This window comes from Electrophorus electricus, chromosome 12, assembly GCF_041902795.1.
Source record: "Electrophorus electricus isolate QZ-2024a chromosome 12, ASM4190279v1, whole genome shotgun sequence".
Taxonomy (NCBI): Eukaryota; Metazoa; Chordata; class Actinopteri; order Gymnotiformes; family Gymnotidae; genus Electrophorus; species Electrophorus electricus.
Genome location: NC_137508.1, coordinates 12,100,210 through 12,114,811, shown reverse-complemented (window position 1 = coordinate 12,114,811; position 14,602 = coordinate 12,100,210). Strand labels below are relative to the sequence as shown.

The window sequence follows — 14,602 nt, the reverse complement described above, 5'->3', positions numbered from 1 at the left end:
GTGTGTGTGTGTGTGTGTGTGTGTGTGTGTGTGTGTGTGTGTGTGTGTTCACCACCTGCCGGATACTGGCTCAATCTCCACTGGCTTGGTTTTAGGCCTGACATGTTTTGACTCTGCGAGAGAGGCTGAGCAGAATAAAAAATAGGAGTGATTATCCTCCCATCTGGCTATCAGACGCTCAGACAGAGTGTTATGTTCTAAAAACGAATAAATAAACACATTCTGATTAGATGCATACATTCAGGTGTGAGTGTGCATGTGTGTTTGCACATGCACACGCATGTTTTTGTATATATAGAACAGTCTGAATTTGTTTTCTAATAGATATGAGAAGACAAAAAATACTGTCAATACGCTGCTTCATATCGGTGCTGACTGTGGTGAGGGGAGACCGGAAGTTTCACAGTCTAGGTACTGACCTGCCTTTAGAGAGGAAAGTTGGTTCAGATTTGGCTTCTCGTTTTGAACCCATCATGATGTCCCCTCTGTCCTCTGCTGTCTCAGGCTCATGCACACGAGGCAAAACTCACATGTAGGCCTGAGGTCTTACTGGACATGTTTCCCAACACCAAAATGAACCTTGAGAGTTTTCCCAGCGGACAACAAAACATTCAGGGCCTGAACGTGTCTGTGTGGCATCCCCTGCAGGAGTACGTCGGAGCGGCGGAAGGAAAAGTCTCGAGACGCGGCGCGGTGCCGGCGCAGCAGGGAGACAGAGGTGTTCTACGAGCTTGCCCACCAGCTACCCCTGCCTCACAGCATCAGCTCTCACCTGGACAAGGCCTCAATCATGAGACTGACGATCAGCTTCCTCCGCACACGCAGACTTCTCACAACAGGTACAGACGTGCCCATGCACACACACACGTGCATCTGCACGCACCTGCGCACACACACATTTTAGGGCTGCGTAGTATATCATTTGTTTAGCCTTATTGCAGTGTTGGCTTTTAATAATACATTCTAACCAATATCAGAAACCCCAGCCTTGTGGGGGTTTTGATGAATCGTGGCATTCATGTCATCCAACAAAGGTTAATAGTTTTAGTCAAAATAATGCAGACCAGTCTGAAACTTGTAACAAGGGCTCACCCGTGTGCTTCCATATACTGCAATCACAATGAACAATTAGGTATTATTGTCTGTGCCTTACAGTCTTATTACACACTCACATGCAATTTCACTTCCAGATCACCACAAGCATTTTCTGTTAAAGGAGCAAAGAAAAGACATTGAAAGTCCAAACTGTTTTATAGCAGAAGAGCAGATGGTAATTACACTTGCTGCATTTTTGCACTGGACACATAAATACGGTCAGGGTTCCTACTGCTGCTTTGATATAGAGGCACAGCAGTATGCCAGAGCTGAAGCATGCACATCTTCCTGATGTAATGCAAAAATAGTGCAACACAAGCATGTGACCTTATCTGGGTGTGCTATCACCGACGGCAGGGCTGTTATGAGGAAGTGTCTCCATTTTGGCTGTCAGGGTGTGTTAACGCTGCAGCTGCATTATGGGGTGTAGGTTTTATGCAGAGCTAGGATTGTATTAGCGGTTATTGGGCCTGCTTTAGCTGTGGCTGCAAGCGTGTCCAGCTTCATTAGGTTTACTGTGAATAAGGGCAAGGGGTTTAATGAATAGGACGATGCAATAAGAAGCCAGACACTGAAGGCAGTTGCTGAGGCCGTTGCGAGTGCTTTGATATTTTTACTGTACCTAAACGGCACATGTGATAAAAGGTGTGTGTGGCCATTTGATACCAAGGGTGGGGTACTGGCCCAGCTTTTCTAGAAGCTTCTTGGACAGCGGTCTATTGTTCATTCGTCTTCATTATAAAATTAGAATCTCCGGAAGCCGGACAAAGGACCTGTTACTGTGCTCTTGCATTCCGTCCTGTGTTTAGTCAGACACTACCATGGGTTAGGAGCAGAACTGTCTCGAATTTTCTTAGATATCTTATGCTGTGTTTTTCTTAGAAAACACCAGTGTTTCTACATAAGGTAAAGACCATGGAATGCAGCGAACTGTGAGAACTAAAGGCAAACATACACATATGGGCAGAAGACGACAGACATGATCTGAAGGCAGTTTAGAGAGTGAATGGCAGCTCTGTGGCTGCGAGATGGCACATCAGATAATGTTATCAGCACAGCGTGTGCTCTGCTCTGAGAGGCAGATGACTGGCACTTTCTCAGAAGCTGGCGCTCAGAATTTCAAGCCAGCCAAAACACGGGCCTGTCCTGGCGCCACTCAAACCCCGCCTCCTCCTCCTCCTCCCCTCACTAAGAGTGCTTGGGAAACTCCTCTGACATAAGAGCAGGAAGATGACATATACATACACGCATGTTAATGTATGGAGGGGACTGGCTGGCTCAGATCTATCCCGCAGAGTTAGTGAAGTGCTTGCTCAGGTGGGCCAGTAAAGCGATGACATGAGATTCCACTTTGAACTTGGAATATAGCCTTTATGTAAATACTGCTGTGTTCCCATGCAATTTTACTGCAAACTGTTGATGATGATAATAATAAGAATAATGGTGATGATGATGATGATAATAATAATAATATTAATAGTAATAATGATAATAATAACAACACCAACAACAATAATAATAATAATAGTAATAATAATAATAGTAATAATGATAATAATAGTAATAATAATAATAGGAATAATGATAATAATAACAACAACAAGAACAATAATAATAATAGTAATAATAATGATAATAATAATAAGAATGATAATATAGTAATAATAATAATAGTAATAATGATAATAATAATAATAATAGTGATAATAATAACAACAACAATAATAATAATATTAATAGCAATAATAATGATGATAATAATAATAGTAATAATAATAATAGTAATAATGATATTAATAGCAACAACAACAACAATAATAATAATAATAGTAATAATAATAATAGTGATAATAATAATAATAATAATAATAATAATAATAATAATAATAATAATAACAACAACAATAATAATAATAATAATAATAATAATAATGAAAACAAGAGGCAGCACAGATAAAACTGTATCTCTACACTGTGAGAACCTTTGGGCAAGTTTAACATAATGCAAAAATATATATTAATATATAAATATACTAATTTACTGGGTAAATAACAAATTTTAGATCAGTTCAGATTTTATTAACAATTCAAATCCATATTTCTCATTAAAAAAGTGTTAGACTCTTTGTCCGTATAGTCATTAACCTCGTTAAACCCGTTAGAAATTATAAAGCCAAATTACAAAATGTTCTGCTTATGAGAAAATTTAGTCTAGGCCTAGAGATGTCGTCATTAGTGACAGAGGAGCTAAACGGACAGGTCAAGACACTTCCGGTATGCGGTATAAATAAACAACCACAACAACAACACCAACAACAACAACAACATCATCATCATCATCTGAATTTTTTTTTATTCTGACTTTTCTCCATTATGATTTTTTTGTCCTTACATAATGAAATTGGATAATGAAATTTAATTCAAACAAGTTTATTTTTTGTATTAGAATGTACTTTGGATGTGTAAAAAATAATAACCAGCACAATCTATCAGGCAAGTACTGAAAACAGTTTCTTTTAAATATCCTTAACAGACTCCAAATTGTACAAGTACAACAAAATTGTGCAAATATGGTAACAAGAAACAAAATATTTGCATTTTTAGTATTATCCACTCAAGCACTGTCAATAGTTTTTTTTCCAGATGTAAAATGCCACCACATCCATAATTACTTTCAGCTGAGAGCACTTATATGGAACGGTGCTAGAAACTGACGGTGGAAGGTTTGAGTGTTGTTTGTTTTACTGGACGTTTTGGGTGTTGGAAGGCAGCTTGTATTTTCGTCTGTGTCATAGCTGTAACACGTTTATCATGCTGCTCAACATACCTTACACCTTAATATTAATTTATTCCATATCTGATTTTTTACATTTATATTAACAACAGTCCCCGCCCTTTAGTGTCATGGGATTCCCATGTCACTTTTTAAAAAATGCAGTTTCATTTCTGTCCAGGGACAGAATGTTTTGTATTTGGTCTCATGTTTTGTATTTGACACTGTTTCCACCTGTGTCTCTTTTCCCCAAAATGTATTTGTGCACTTACAACCCTTCTCTTCCTGTCTTGTGTCGTTGGCCATTGTAATGATCTCTGCATTTTGCTTTGTGTCTGCGTAATATTCTTAGGGTGATCAAACATACATAATAGCGCCTACCCCCCACTTCTCCTCTGCATGGCAGAAATTATATAGAATAATGTGTGGGGTCGAGTTATACTAAGACACCCAGTGATTTACAAATCATTTGCAAATGTCGTCTTTATTGCTTTCCTGTTTGTTTGTATTAAGGTTACTGGGAATGGATTTGCTCTTGATCATTGTGTCTCACTTCATTTTATTTTGCAGTTTGCAGTTTGCAAACTGCTGCCTGTTTTCATCAGTGTGTGTATGTTTTTGTTTTTTTAGTATCTCGTTGATTATCTCCGTCTTGATTATCACATTTTGAAAATCTTGTTAAAACAATAATACAGATTAATCATGAAAATCCCCCTGCACTACCATCATATTATGTAAGGCAGTTGTCTTTATGGCAGTTTAATTTTCATTCTCTGGTATAATCTGGTTAGGCACAATTTGTTCCAGATGTTCTGGTACAAAGTTGGTGTTACAGTCTGACTAAGAACAGGACAGGCAGACTGCGTTTCTCCCTCTCCGTACGTACTATTTTGAAATTTTATGCTGGCAGAGTGATTCTCTCAAACATTTTGAGTCCCGTGAAAATTTGCTTTTGCTATGGAGCGAAAGTTACGTTGAGGTTTTAGCCCCCCTTAAGCCTTTCAGAGGTGTGACGCTGAGGCCTAGCTCAGCACCACCCCAGGCATTGCTGGGCCCTGAGAAAGCCTCTTATCTAAAGGAAGCACACCAAAGTGGTCATGTGCTTCCGACCCCTCGGCATGGAGCCACTGTGTGTTCTGCTTCTGTTGGTCCAATCCCTCTCCTCTCTGAACCCACGCCAGGTCCACTACCGTGTTCAGTGGCCTGATCGTTACGACGTGTCTCTGCGGGAGAGGCCGGTACCGTAGTGTTCCCAGCTCAAGCCCCGACTGGGCTGTTCTGGGCTCTCTAAGGATATGGGCAATGATGTTAATACATGGTTATGCTCACTATGGGTTTTCTCTTGAAGAGATTAATTTGCTTAAGCATTAAGAAAAACAGTCCATTACCTAATGTTTGTTTTTTTATGTCAGGACATTTTTCTTGAACACAAACACTTGTGGGTGTGGTTGTGAGTGAGTGGGTGTGTGCTTTCAATTCATCACACATGGTATTTTTCTCCAGAAATGCATGCAATTTTTTAATTATTTTGCACTACATATTGTCTACATAGGTTTGATTTTAGATTTTCAATAATCCATACAGCTAGATACTCTTGAAAGGTTAACAGTTAGCATCTGTAAAAGCAAGTTTTTCCTTTTCATGTGATACATGAGCTATCATTAGAATCATGAGGTATAATGATTTATAGTGGCTATTTGTGTATGTGTGTGTGTGTGTGTGTGTGTGTGTGTGTGTGTGTGTGTGTGTGTGTGTGTGTGTGTGTGTGTGTGTGTGTGTCTGTGTGTGTGTGTGTGTGTGTGGGCGGATAAGCCCAGGGAAGTGACAAAGGAGATGTTGCTGTTTTGGGAGGGTTGGACTAAGACTAGCAGGATGGAGTTGCTAGGGTTTGTTTTGGATGTGGGCCACAGCATTTAGAACTATAACAAGATGAATGACCACATGTACACACATGTACATGTATACACACACACACACACACACACACACACACGCACCGCACGCACGCACGCGCACACATGCACGCACGCACATGCGCGCTCACACACACACACACACACACACACGCACCGCACACACGCGCGCACACACACATACACACACACACACACACACACACACACACACACACACACACACACACACAGAATAGAATATAAATAGAAAATAGAAACACTAAATTTGTGAGTTCTACAGTATTTCATCTGTGTGTGTGTGTGTGTGTGTGTGTGTGTGTGTGTGTGTGTGTGTGTGTGTATGTTGCACTGCAGTCTGCAAGACCAGCGAAACAGAAGTGGACAGACAGATGGACAGGCTTTATCTGAAGTCACTGGAAGGCTTCATCTCTGTGGTAACATCAGACGGAGACTTTATCTTCCTGTCGGAGAATATCAACAAATTCATGGGTCTGACACAGGTGAACACATACGCACGCAAACCCACACAGACATTCACACAGGTACCGGAGATAGCGCGCAACAAAGCAGGCTAATTAGAGCTCAGCTTTGGGTCTGTCCTGTAGTAAATATGGGTCTTTGAGCTGTATCAGTGGCTTAATGTATGTGGTGCTGTAGCCAGGCAAGCCACTTTCCACTGGGACTTGCCTGTAGAAATCACTCCTTCTGCTATTACTGCACATCACATTCATACAGTGCCTTTGGAGCCTCAGCAACACAGTGTGCCTCTCTCTCACACCCAGCCATCCACGCTCACACACGTACTGTTAGCTATTATGGAAGCTGGCCTCTCTTAAGCAGGCGTGAAGGGGAAGGTGAACATCCTTCCTTGTGCGTGCACAGAAGTGCAGTACATGAGAGCAGAGAAGGTGGGAATCTTATTAGTTGCTGAGCACGCCATTAGACTGTTAGGATTATGGCAGTGAACTGCGGGTGAACATGATAAACTCCTGCCGTGTGTCTTCACCTCTGCAGGTTGAACTCACGGGACACAGCATCTTCGACTTTACCCACCCCTGCGACCATGATGAAATCCGGGAGAATCTCAGCCTCAAAACTGGTATGGCGCTATTCCATGAACCACCCCCCCAGTACCTGTGTGGGTACTCAGTACCTTCTGAAGCGCAGTTTTCGGTCTTAGCTCTGCTATAAGCTATTCCCAACTTGTTGCCCATGAGGGCACTAAGGGCCTCACCCACTTTGGCCATGTCATCTTTGGGTGCGAAGAACGCAGAGTTTCTCTCTTAGACCAGACCAGTCACTGCGGTTCTGCGTGGCTGCTTAGTCTGAGTGTTTTGCCCTCAGGATTTTGGGATTTTGGGATATGGCCAGGTGGACCCTGCACATATAGTCCTATAGCCCTGGGGGAGAAGTATGAGTTAGCTGTGATGGGAAAAAACTGCAAATAAATTTTAAAAAAGAAAATCTACTTGTTTTTTTGCACCATGTTTCATCAGGCAACTCAGCAGCAGCAACTCACCAGTGCAAACTGTCTTGTTTACCAAATCAGTTTCTTAAAATATTAAAAACATTGGGCTGCATAGTGCAGAGCTTTCAGAGGCCATACTCTGTGTTCCAGAGGCCATACTCTGTGTTCCAGAGACCATACTCTGTGTTCCAGAGGCCATACTCTGTGTTCCAGAGACCATACTCTGTGTTCCAGAGGCCATACTCTGTGTTCCAGAGACCATACTCTGTGTTCCAGAGGCCATACTCTGTGTTCCAGAGGCCATACTCTGTGTTCCAGAGACCATACTCTGTGTTCCAGAGGCCATACTCTGTGTTCCAGAGACCATACTCTGTGTTCCAGAGGCCATACTCTGTGTTCCAGAGACCATACTCTGTGTTCCAGAGGCCATACTCTGTGTTCCAGAGGCCATACTCTGTGTTCCAGAGACCATACTCTGTGTTCCAGAGGCCATACTCTGTGTTCCAGAGACCATACTCTGTGTTCCAGAGGCCATACTCTGTGTTCCAGAGGCCATACTCTGTGTTCCAGAGGCCATACTCTGTGTTCCAGAGACCATACTCTGTGTTCCAGAGGCCATACTCTGTGTTCCAGAGACCATACTCTGTGTTCCAGAGGCCATACTCTGTGTTCCAGACACCATACTCTGTGTTCCAGAGGCCATACTCTGTGTTCCAGAGGCCATACTCTGTGTTCCAGAGACCATACTCTGTGTTCCAGAGGCCATACTCTGTGTTCCAGAGACCATACTCTGTGTTCCAGAGGCCATACTCTGTGTTCCAGAGACCATACTCTGTGTTCCAGAGGCCATACTCTGTGTTCCAGAGGCCATACTCTGTGTTCCAGAGACCATACTCTGTGTTCCAGAGGCCATACTCTGTGTTCCAGAGACCATACTCTGTGTTCCAGAGGCCATACACTGTGGTAATACTGTGATGGTGTATTATGACTACAACTGATCTGCCAGATATCAATAATGGAAAAGCTAGCAGTGAGGTTGTAGTACAATCAGACTGGCAGTCCTGGCGTTTATGATAATATATCTTAAATTCAGTACCCAGGACCCACTTCACCCTAGAGTGAACACGAGCTGAGGATTGATCACATTAGTTAGTGAGGTGCCCTACTGTCACAAGAAGACAATGCAGTACAAATCTGATCATGTATTAGAATAGACTATATTTTAAGAAATCCCAATCCCAAACTCAAACATTTTGTTTTTCTTTCACTCTTGCATGTGTAATGAGACAATGCAATGAAAATATGTTGCTTCAAAGGAGATGATCAGTTGCATTATAAAAAAAACAAACACCAACCACCAGGCCTGTTTTAAATATTATAGCCCAGCCTGTCTGCTTGGCCCCTGGCCACCACCCAACTCTTTCATCCCGTCACCCGTCTTCTGGATGTCGGCTCCTTGGCTCTGCTTTCCCTGCACTCCTCTCTGAGCCTCGTGCGATCTGTCGCCTGTGCTGCGGCGCATCTTTGTTGCTATTTGAGGCACTTCCTCTCCTGGGCTCCAGGGCGAGCCGCCTGCTCGGAGCCGTTGACAGATCGGAGCCCGCTAGGTGCGCCGCGCTGGCACTGACGCTGATTATGCCGTGCGCAGGACACGATAAAAGGAACCCCCACCTCCTTTTCTCAGGTCCCAAGTAAAATCCAGCGTCCAGTTTAATGTCTAATGTTGTTTACAGCCTGAAGCAGGCTGTCGTACTTTGGCAGAGATGTGAGGTTTCTTTGGTGCATTTTTGGCATGAAACCATGGATTGTTTTCGTGTGAAATGAACTTAATCTTTATTAAACATCTAAACATATGGAGTTCATTGAAGTAACTTACAAATGTTGGATGGCACTGACTCATACATGAGGGGACAGAGCAAAAAGGAAGTTAGATGGGAAGGGATGTAGGAAAACAGACAGTGGGAAAGATCAAAGACCTAAACTGTAGGCCTACCGAGGACGCAGAGGTGGGCTGAAGTGGGGCTGAACTAAAATGACAATCTAAAAACCTTTCAAAATACCATGTAGTATGTATTGTTTGTATAATTCCCAGGCTACATTTGGCTCAGTGTGGTACGCATTGATTTCCACAATTTCTAACTGTGTGGAAAGTAACCAACTTTGTGCTTGTGTGTCTAAGTAGGTTTGGGTAAGAAAGGCAAAGAGCTGAGCACACAAAGGGACTTCTTCATGAGAATGAAATGCACAGTGACAAACCGAGGACGCACAGTCAACCTCAAGTCAGCCAGCTGGAAGGTACGGGCCTTCTCTGCCGGAGTCCACAGCTGATCTGAGACCAGCTTCCATGCATTTTCTGATCCCGCTGTTTTCTCACCCGCAGGTCCTGCACTGCATGGGGCATCTGAAGGTATACAACAGCTGTCCTCTGCGTGTGCTGTGTGGGTTTAAGGAGCCTCCCCTCACCTGCATGGTGATGATCTGTGAGCCTATCCCTCACCCCTCCAACATCGACACGCCGCTCGACAGCAAGACCTTCCTTAGCCGGCACAGCATGGACATGAAGTTCACCTACTGCGATGACAGGTACCATGAGCACGTACGCTTATGTACCCTGCACACACGAGTGTACCCCACACATGCAAATGCGGCTACTGTGGGTACGGGTGATGCGTAGACATGCATGCATACAAACTTGCACACATACAGATACTGCAGCGTCCAGTAACCCTCACATATGCACGCATGCATACACAATGTACATGGACCTCTGTCTAAGATGGTGTAATTTGCTCTCATAAATGTCTTAGAGTTACTCATAGCAAGAAGTAAACCCATTCCACAAAAGCCATACCCCACAGACACACACATGCACACACACAGGCGCACACAGACACACGCACACACACACAGACACACGCACACAGAGACACAGAGACACACGCGCACACCGCACACACAGACACACGCGCAGACAGAGACACACGCACACACACAAAAACACACACACACACACACACACACACCAAGACATGCACACACAGAAACATGCACACACAGACACACAGACAAACGCGAACACACATAGACACACAAACACACACACAGACACACACAGACACACACACACACACACACACAGCACTATAACACTAAATATATCTGCACCATCCGGGGGCTAATTAGATGGAAACACTTCTAACTGTGTAGGCTCGACCACATATTTGGACCACAAATGTCAGTTATACCACAGAAGCTTCTCTACACTCCTCTCACAAAGAGCAGCTTTTTCCTCCAATCACAGCATTCACAGAGGTCGTGGCCACACCTCTCACCCTTCCAGTGGTGCTGGAGTGCCAACATCACACTTCAGTGCCACAGCTGTTCCTCCTCTGAGGGAGCATCTATTCTGCCTGGTTTTCATGCTCATGCACTGCTTTAGTTAAAGGGTTATAACACAAGGCCTGTTACGGTTGCAGAATCCCCAGGGTAGTCGTATATATCAGCCTTCTCTGGGTACTGAGCTAGAAAAAAGTGTTTGTTTTTTTTAAAAAACAAACGTTTTTAACCATTTACTTTCTCACAAAATCTTCTGGATGGACCAAAAACAGCTGATTCTACAACATAAGTCTGACACTTTGGGCAAGAAGAATCTATGAAACGAAGTGCCTGTGGGCATGTTACGTATAAAGAGAACAAATCCATCACTTCTTGTCCAGCACTGTGCTTCTGCAAACGCTTTGGCTCGTGTGCCTGGCTTTCCACGCAGAGTCTGTAGCACAAAGTGGCAGTGCTTCTGACCAACAGAATGGAGGCTGAGCTCTGCTAACACTTTACTGTGAGCCTGCACATTAAGGGCCTCAGGGATAAGCAGACAGAGGCATTAATGTACGCCTTCACTGGCTGAAATGCACCGCGGCGGTTAAGGGCTTTGAAGCGCACAAAGCAACCTTGAGCACCTCTGATGACAGCTGCGTAGGAGCGGAGCAGTTATTTCCACACTGCTGTCCACCGGTGAATGTATCATTATTATGATGTTAGAATGCCGCTGGAGGTTGGTCAAAAAAAACCCCAGACTTTTGTTCTCAGAGTGATATGCAGCAGTGCAGTAAGTCAGAGGAGGGGAACTTGCAGGGTTATCAAGTCCATACATTTCCAGCTCAGTTATCTACTTTTGTCAACAGGGTTTAGCGTTTTTACCCCTTTTATCTCAGTCAAATTCCCCTTCATTAAGTGTGTTTGTGTGATTGTGTATTGTTGGAAGGATGTGGATGGGAGCTGTTGCATTTCATCAAATTGAAATTGATTTGTTAAATAGCTGGAGAAGAGAGGTCTCTTTAATGGTGAGAGGCTTTTAAATAAATTCTCTCTTGCTCCCATTCAATCTCTCTCTCTCTCTCTCTCTCTCTCTCTCTCTCTCTCTCTCTCTCTCTCTCTCATATCCCAGGGCCTGCAGCTGTGTGACATTATATAACCTCTGTAAAAGTGTCCATGAGCAATAGACAGAAGTCACTTAATCTAAGCTTTCTCACTCTCTCTCTCTCTCTCTCTCTCTCTCTCTCTCTCTCTCTCTCTCTCTCTCTCTCTCTCACACACACACACACACACACACACACACACACACACACACACACACACACACACACACACTTTTCAGTTCAGGATTGACCTTTGGTATCTTGCAACAGAATAGAACAAATAGCTTGTGGTTTTGAAACCTCAAAAGAAAATGCCTAGCTAGGTTTTCTGAATGCTAAATGAACAATAGAAACACTTCTCCACCAGATAGTCTTCAGAAGGTAAATACCTTCTCACTCCTGTTGAAGATGCCGTTTGTTTCTTTTAGATTACCTAACCCGCTCGTCCATTAAGAGTCAACGGTTATGGTTAAATGAATGCTCCATCTCCAATTGTAGTCATTCAATACAATGCTGGCAAAACTAAAGAGGATGAGGTAAGTATAAAGAATGTTCTTAGTCTCAGTGCACTGGCCTTGGGATGGGGACATGGTATTAATCTTCCTCAGAAATGCATGTGCTGAAAGTTATCCCAAAACCAAGGTCATAAAGTTCCTCTGTGGAGTAGGCCGTATGAAATGGATCATGATTAAAGAAGAAGAATTTTCAAATAGTGTGTGTGTGTGTGTGTGTGTGTGTGTGTGTGTGTGTGTGTGTGCATCTCTCCTTGGTCCAGAGTGACTGACTTGATGGGCTACAGTCCTGAAGATCTCCTGGGTCGCTCTGTGTATGGGTTCTACCACGCCCTTGACTCTGAAAGTGTCACCAAAAGCCACCAGAACTGTAAGTTCCTCCACTCTGCCACATCAGCCTTTGCCCAGTGTATTAGCTGCCTAGATTGGGATAAACAGACCGCCTTGATATGCTTTCTCTCTCCCGCTCAGCCTAACTCATGAATTTCTGAGGAAAAGCAAACTTCCTCCAGCTTGCGAAAGCACATAGACTGTACAAATGTGAGCTCAGCTCTAAGGTCAGTGTGTGCACACATGAGAGACAGAGAGAGAGAGAGAGAGAGAGAGAGAGAGAGAGAGAGAGAGATGGAGAGTGACAGTGAGAGTGTATTTGTGAGTGGAGCATTGAAGTAAAAGGAGACAGGACCTGATGTGATTATAGACGCGATGTTGGCAGACCAGTTCTGAGAAAGTGCAATGGAACAGGTCAGCTCAGGAGCTGCCATCCATGTTTCCCAAGGTTTACTGTTTCAATCCTTCCAAACACAACAGCTCATGTCTGGGTGGAGCTCGACTTGCTGCTTGACACCCAGATCCCACCAACACACATTTCGGCCAGTGTTCCTGGGAAGAGGATTTGTGCGTATGCAAAAATTGACAGGCACCACTCAACATGTATTTGTCTCAGATTCAAATGTTGCTCAGTCATATGAGCACACGCAGACAGCGATGAATGCTGACACGTGTGCTGACTAACACACACACACACACACACAGACGAATGCGCGTACGAGCCATTCTGGCGCACACTTTCCGTACCCGTTCATAATGTACATACAAATCCAGCCACTGACCTCTGGTCCCGTAATGCCCCTGAATCCTCTCCATTGTGCCCTGTTTAATTAACCCCCGCCGTAAAGCCCCACTAAGCCTGCGTGGGTTTTTCAGGTGGCACCACACAACGGGCTACCTAAAACAAGCACCTCTGCAACTCTCGGTCCTCTTCTCTCAGCGGCTCCGCCTCTGCTTCTTTGCTGCTATACGTCTGGGCTGCTGTAGCATGCTCCATTTGGTTGGTAATTAAGAGTCCTAACTAAAACAGGTTTGAGATGGATTTGGGGGGGTTAGGGCGGTCGGTATTAACTCTCAGTGTCCTTCTTTCTTCCACCATCAACACCCCATCACCCTAATTTGTTTTATCTGCCTTTATCCAAACATCCAGAGGTGAAACTCAATATCTGGCGAGATCCACAAACCCGGACCGTCCGCACAGTGCAGGCAGACACGAACGCTGCAGCAACCAGGCCCCCGGGCGGACAAATTGCATTTCGCATGCGCGTATGAGTTATGAGCGTGATTCAAAAGAGCCTTATTGGATTGGCTCTATTAGGGGCGACTGCAGCGGGCATTAGGATGTCTTGAATCCCATTACGGCTGACTTGTGACAGGGAAGATAAGAGCATCGGGTTGACCAGGGCTGCCGCATCCTCGGCTGGGCCAGGTGTCCCAGATTGCCCTATAATCAGATGCTGGAGGTGGAGTGGCTTCTATCTACAGTGACGTTAACATGTAATTAGGGCCCTTTCATTGTGAGCTGAGGAGAGGAAGAGAGAGCAGCAAAGCAAGTGTTGATCTGGATTGGATTTGTTGAAAGGGAAGGAGAGCAGGGTCGCCGTGTGTGTGTGTGTGTGTGTGTGTGTGTGTGTGTGTGTGGTGTGCGTGCGTGCGTGCGTGTGTGCATGTGTGTGTGTGTGTGGTTTGGTTTGGTGTAGTGTGGTGTGTGTGTGTGTGTGTGTGTGTGTGTGTGTGCGTGTGTGTGTGTGTGTGTGTGGTGTGGTTTGGTGTGTGTGTGTGTGTGTGTGTGTGTGTGTGTGTGTGTGTGTGTGTGTGTGAAAACTTATGAATAAACAATCCATCTAATGGCACCTTTAGCAGTGGACCCTGAACTGGGACCATAAATCAATGCCGCTAGCTCAGAACTTATCGTACTCATCTGAGAACACCCAGACAAATGCATACACACACACACACACATACACACACTATGCCGTGTTGCCGAAGTCTGAGGGCTGCAGCTAGCCCAAGGCCACAGGCTCCTCGGAGAAAGGGCTCTCTATGAATCTGGCCGTCCAGCTGCGTGAACTCTCATGGCTGAGCAGCCCAGC

The 14,602-nt window shown here is 44.4% G+C and overlaps 1 protein-coding gene across 4 annotated transcripts in view; it reads left to right on the top strand.

The window, feature by feature from the left end:
- Positions 1-14,602, top strand: part of epas1b (endothelial PAS domain protein 1b) — a 33,396-nt gene that overhangs the window by 12,925 nt on the left and 5,869 nt on the right. For 2 of the 4 annotated variants that reach the window (XM_027002590.3, XM_027002592.3), the window contains exons 2-7: positions 649-839; positions 6,139-6,284; positions 6,799-6,883; positions 9,432-9,547; positions 9,633-9,835; positions 12,443-12,549. In XM_027002590.3, coding sequence (XP_026858391.2) covers positions 649-839; positions 6,139-6,284; positions 6,799-6,883; positions 9,432-9,547; positions 9,633-9,835; positions 12,443-12,549 — 848 coding nt within the window. The remainder of the gene's footprint in view (positions 1-648; positions 840-6,138; positions 6,285-6,798; positions 6,884-9,431; positions 9,548-9,632; positions 9,836-12,442; positions 12,550-14,602) is intronic. The other 2 variants (XM_027002591.3, XM_027002593.3) reach the window with 1 other exon arrangement.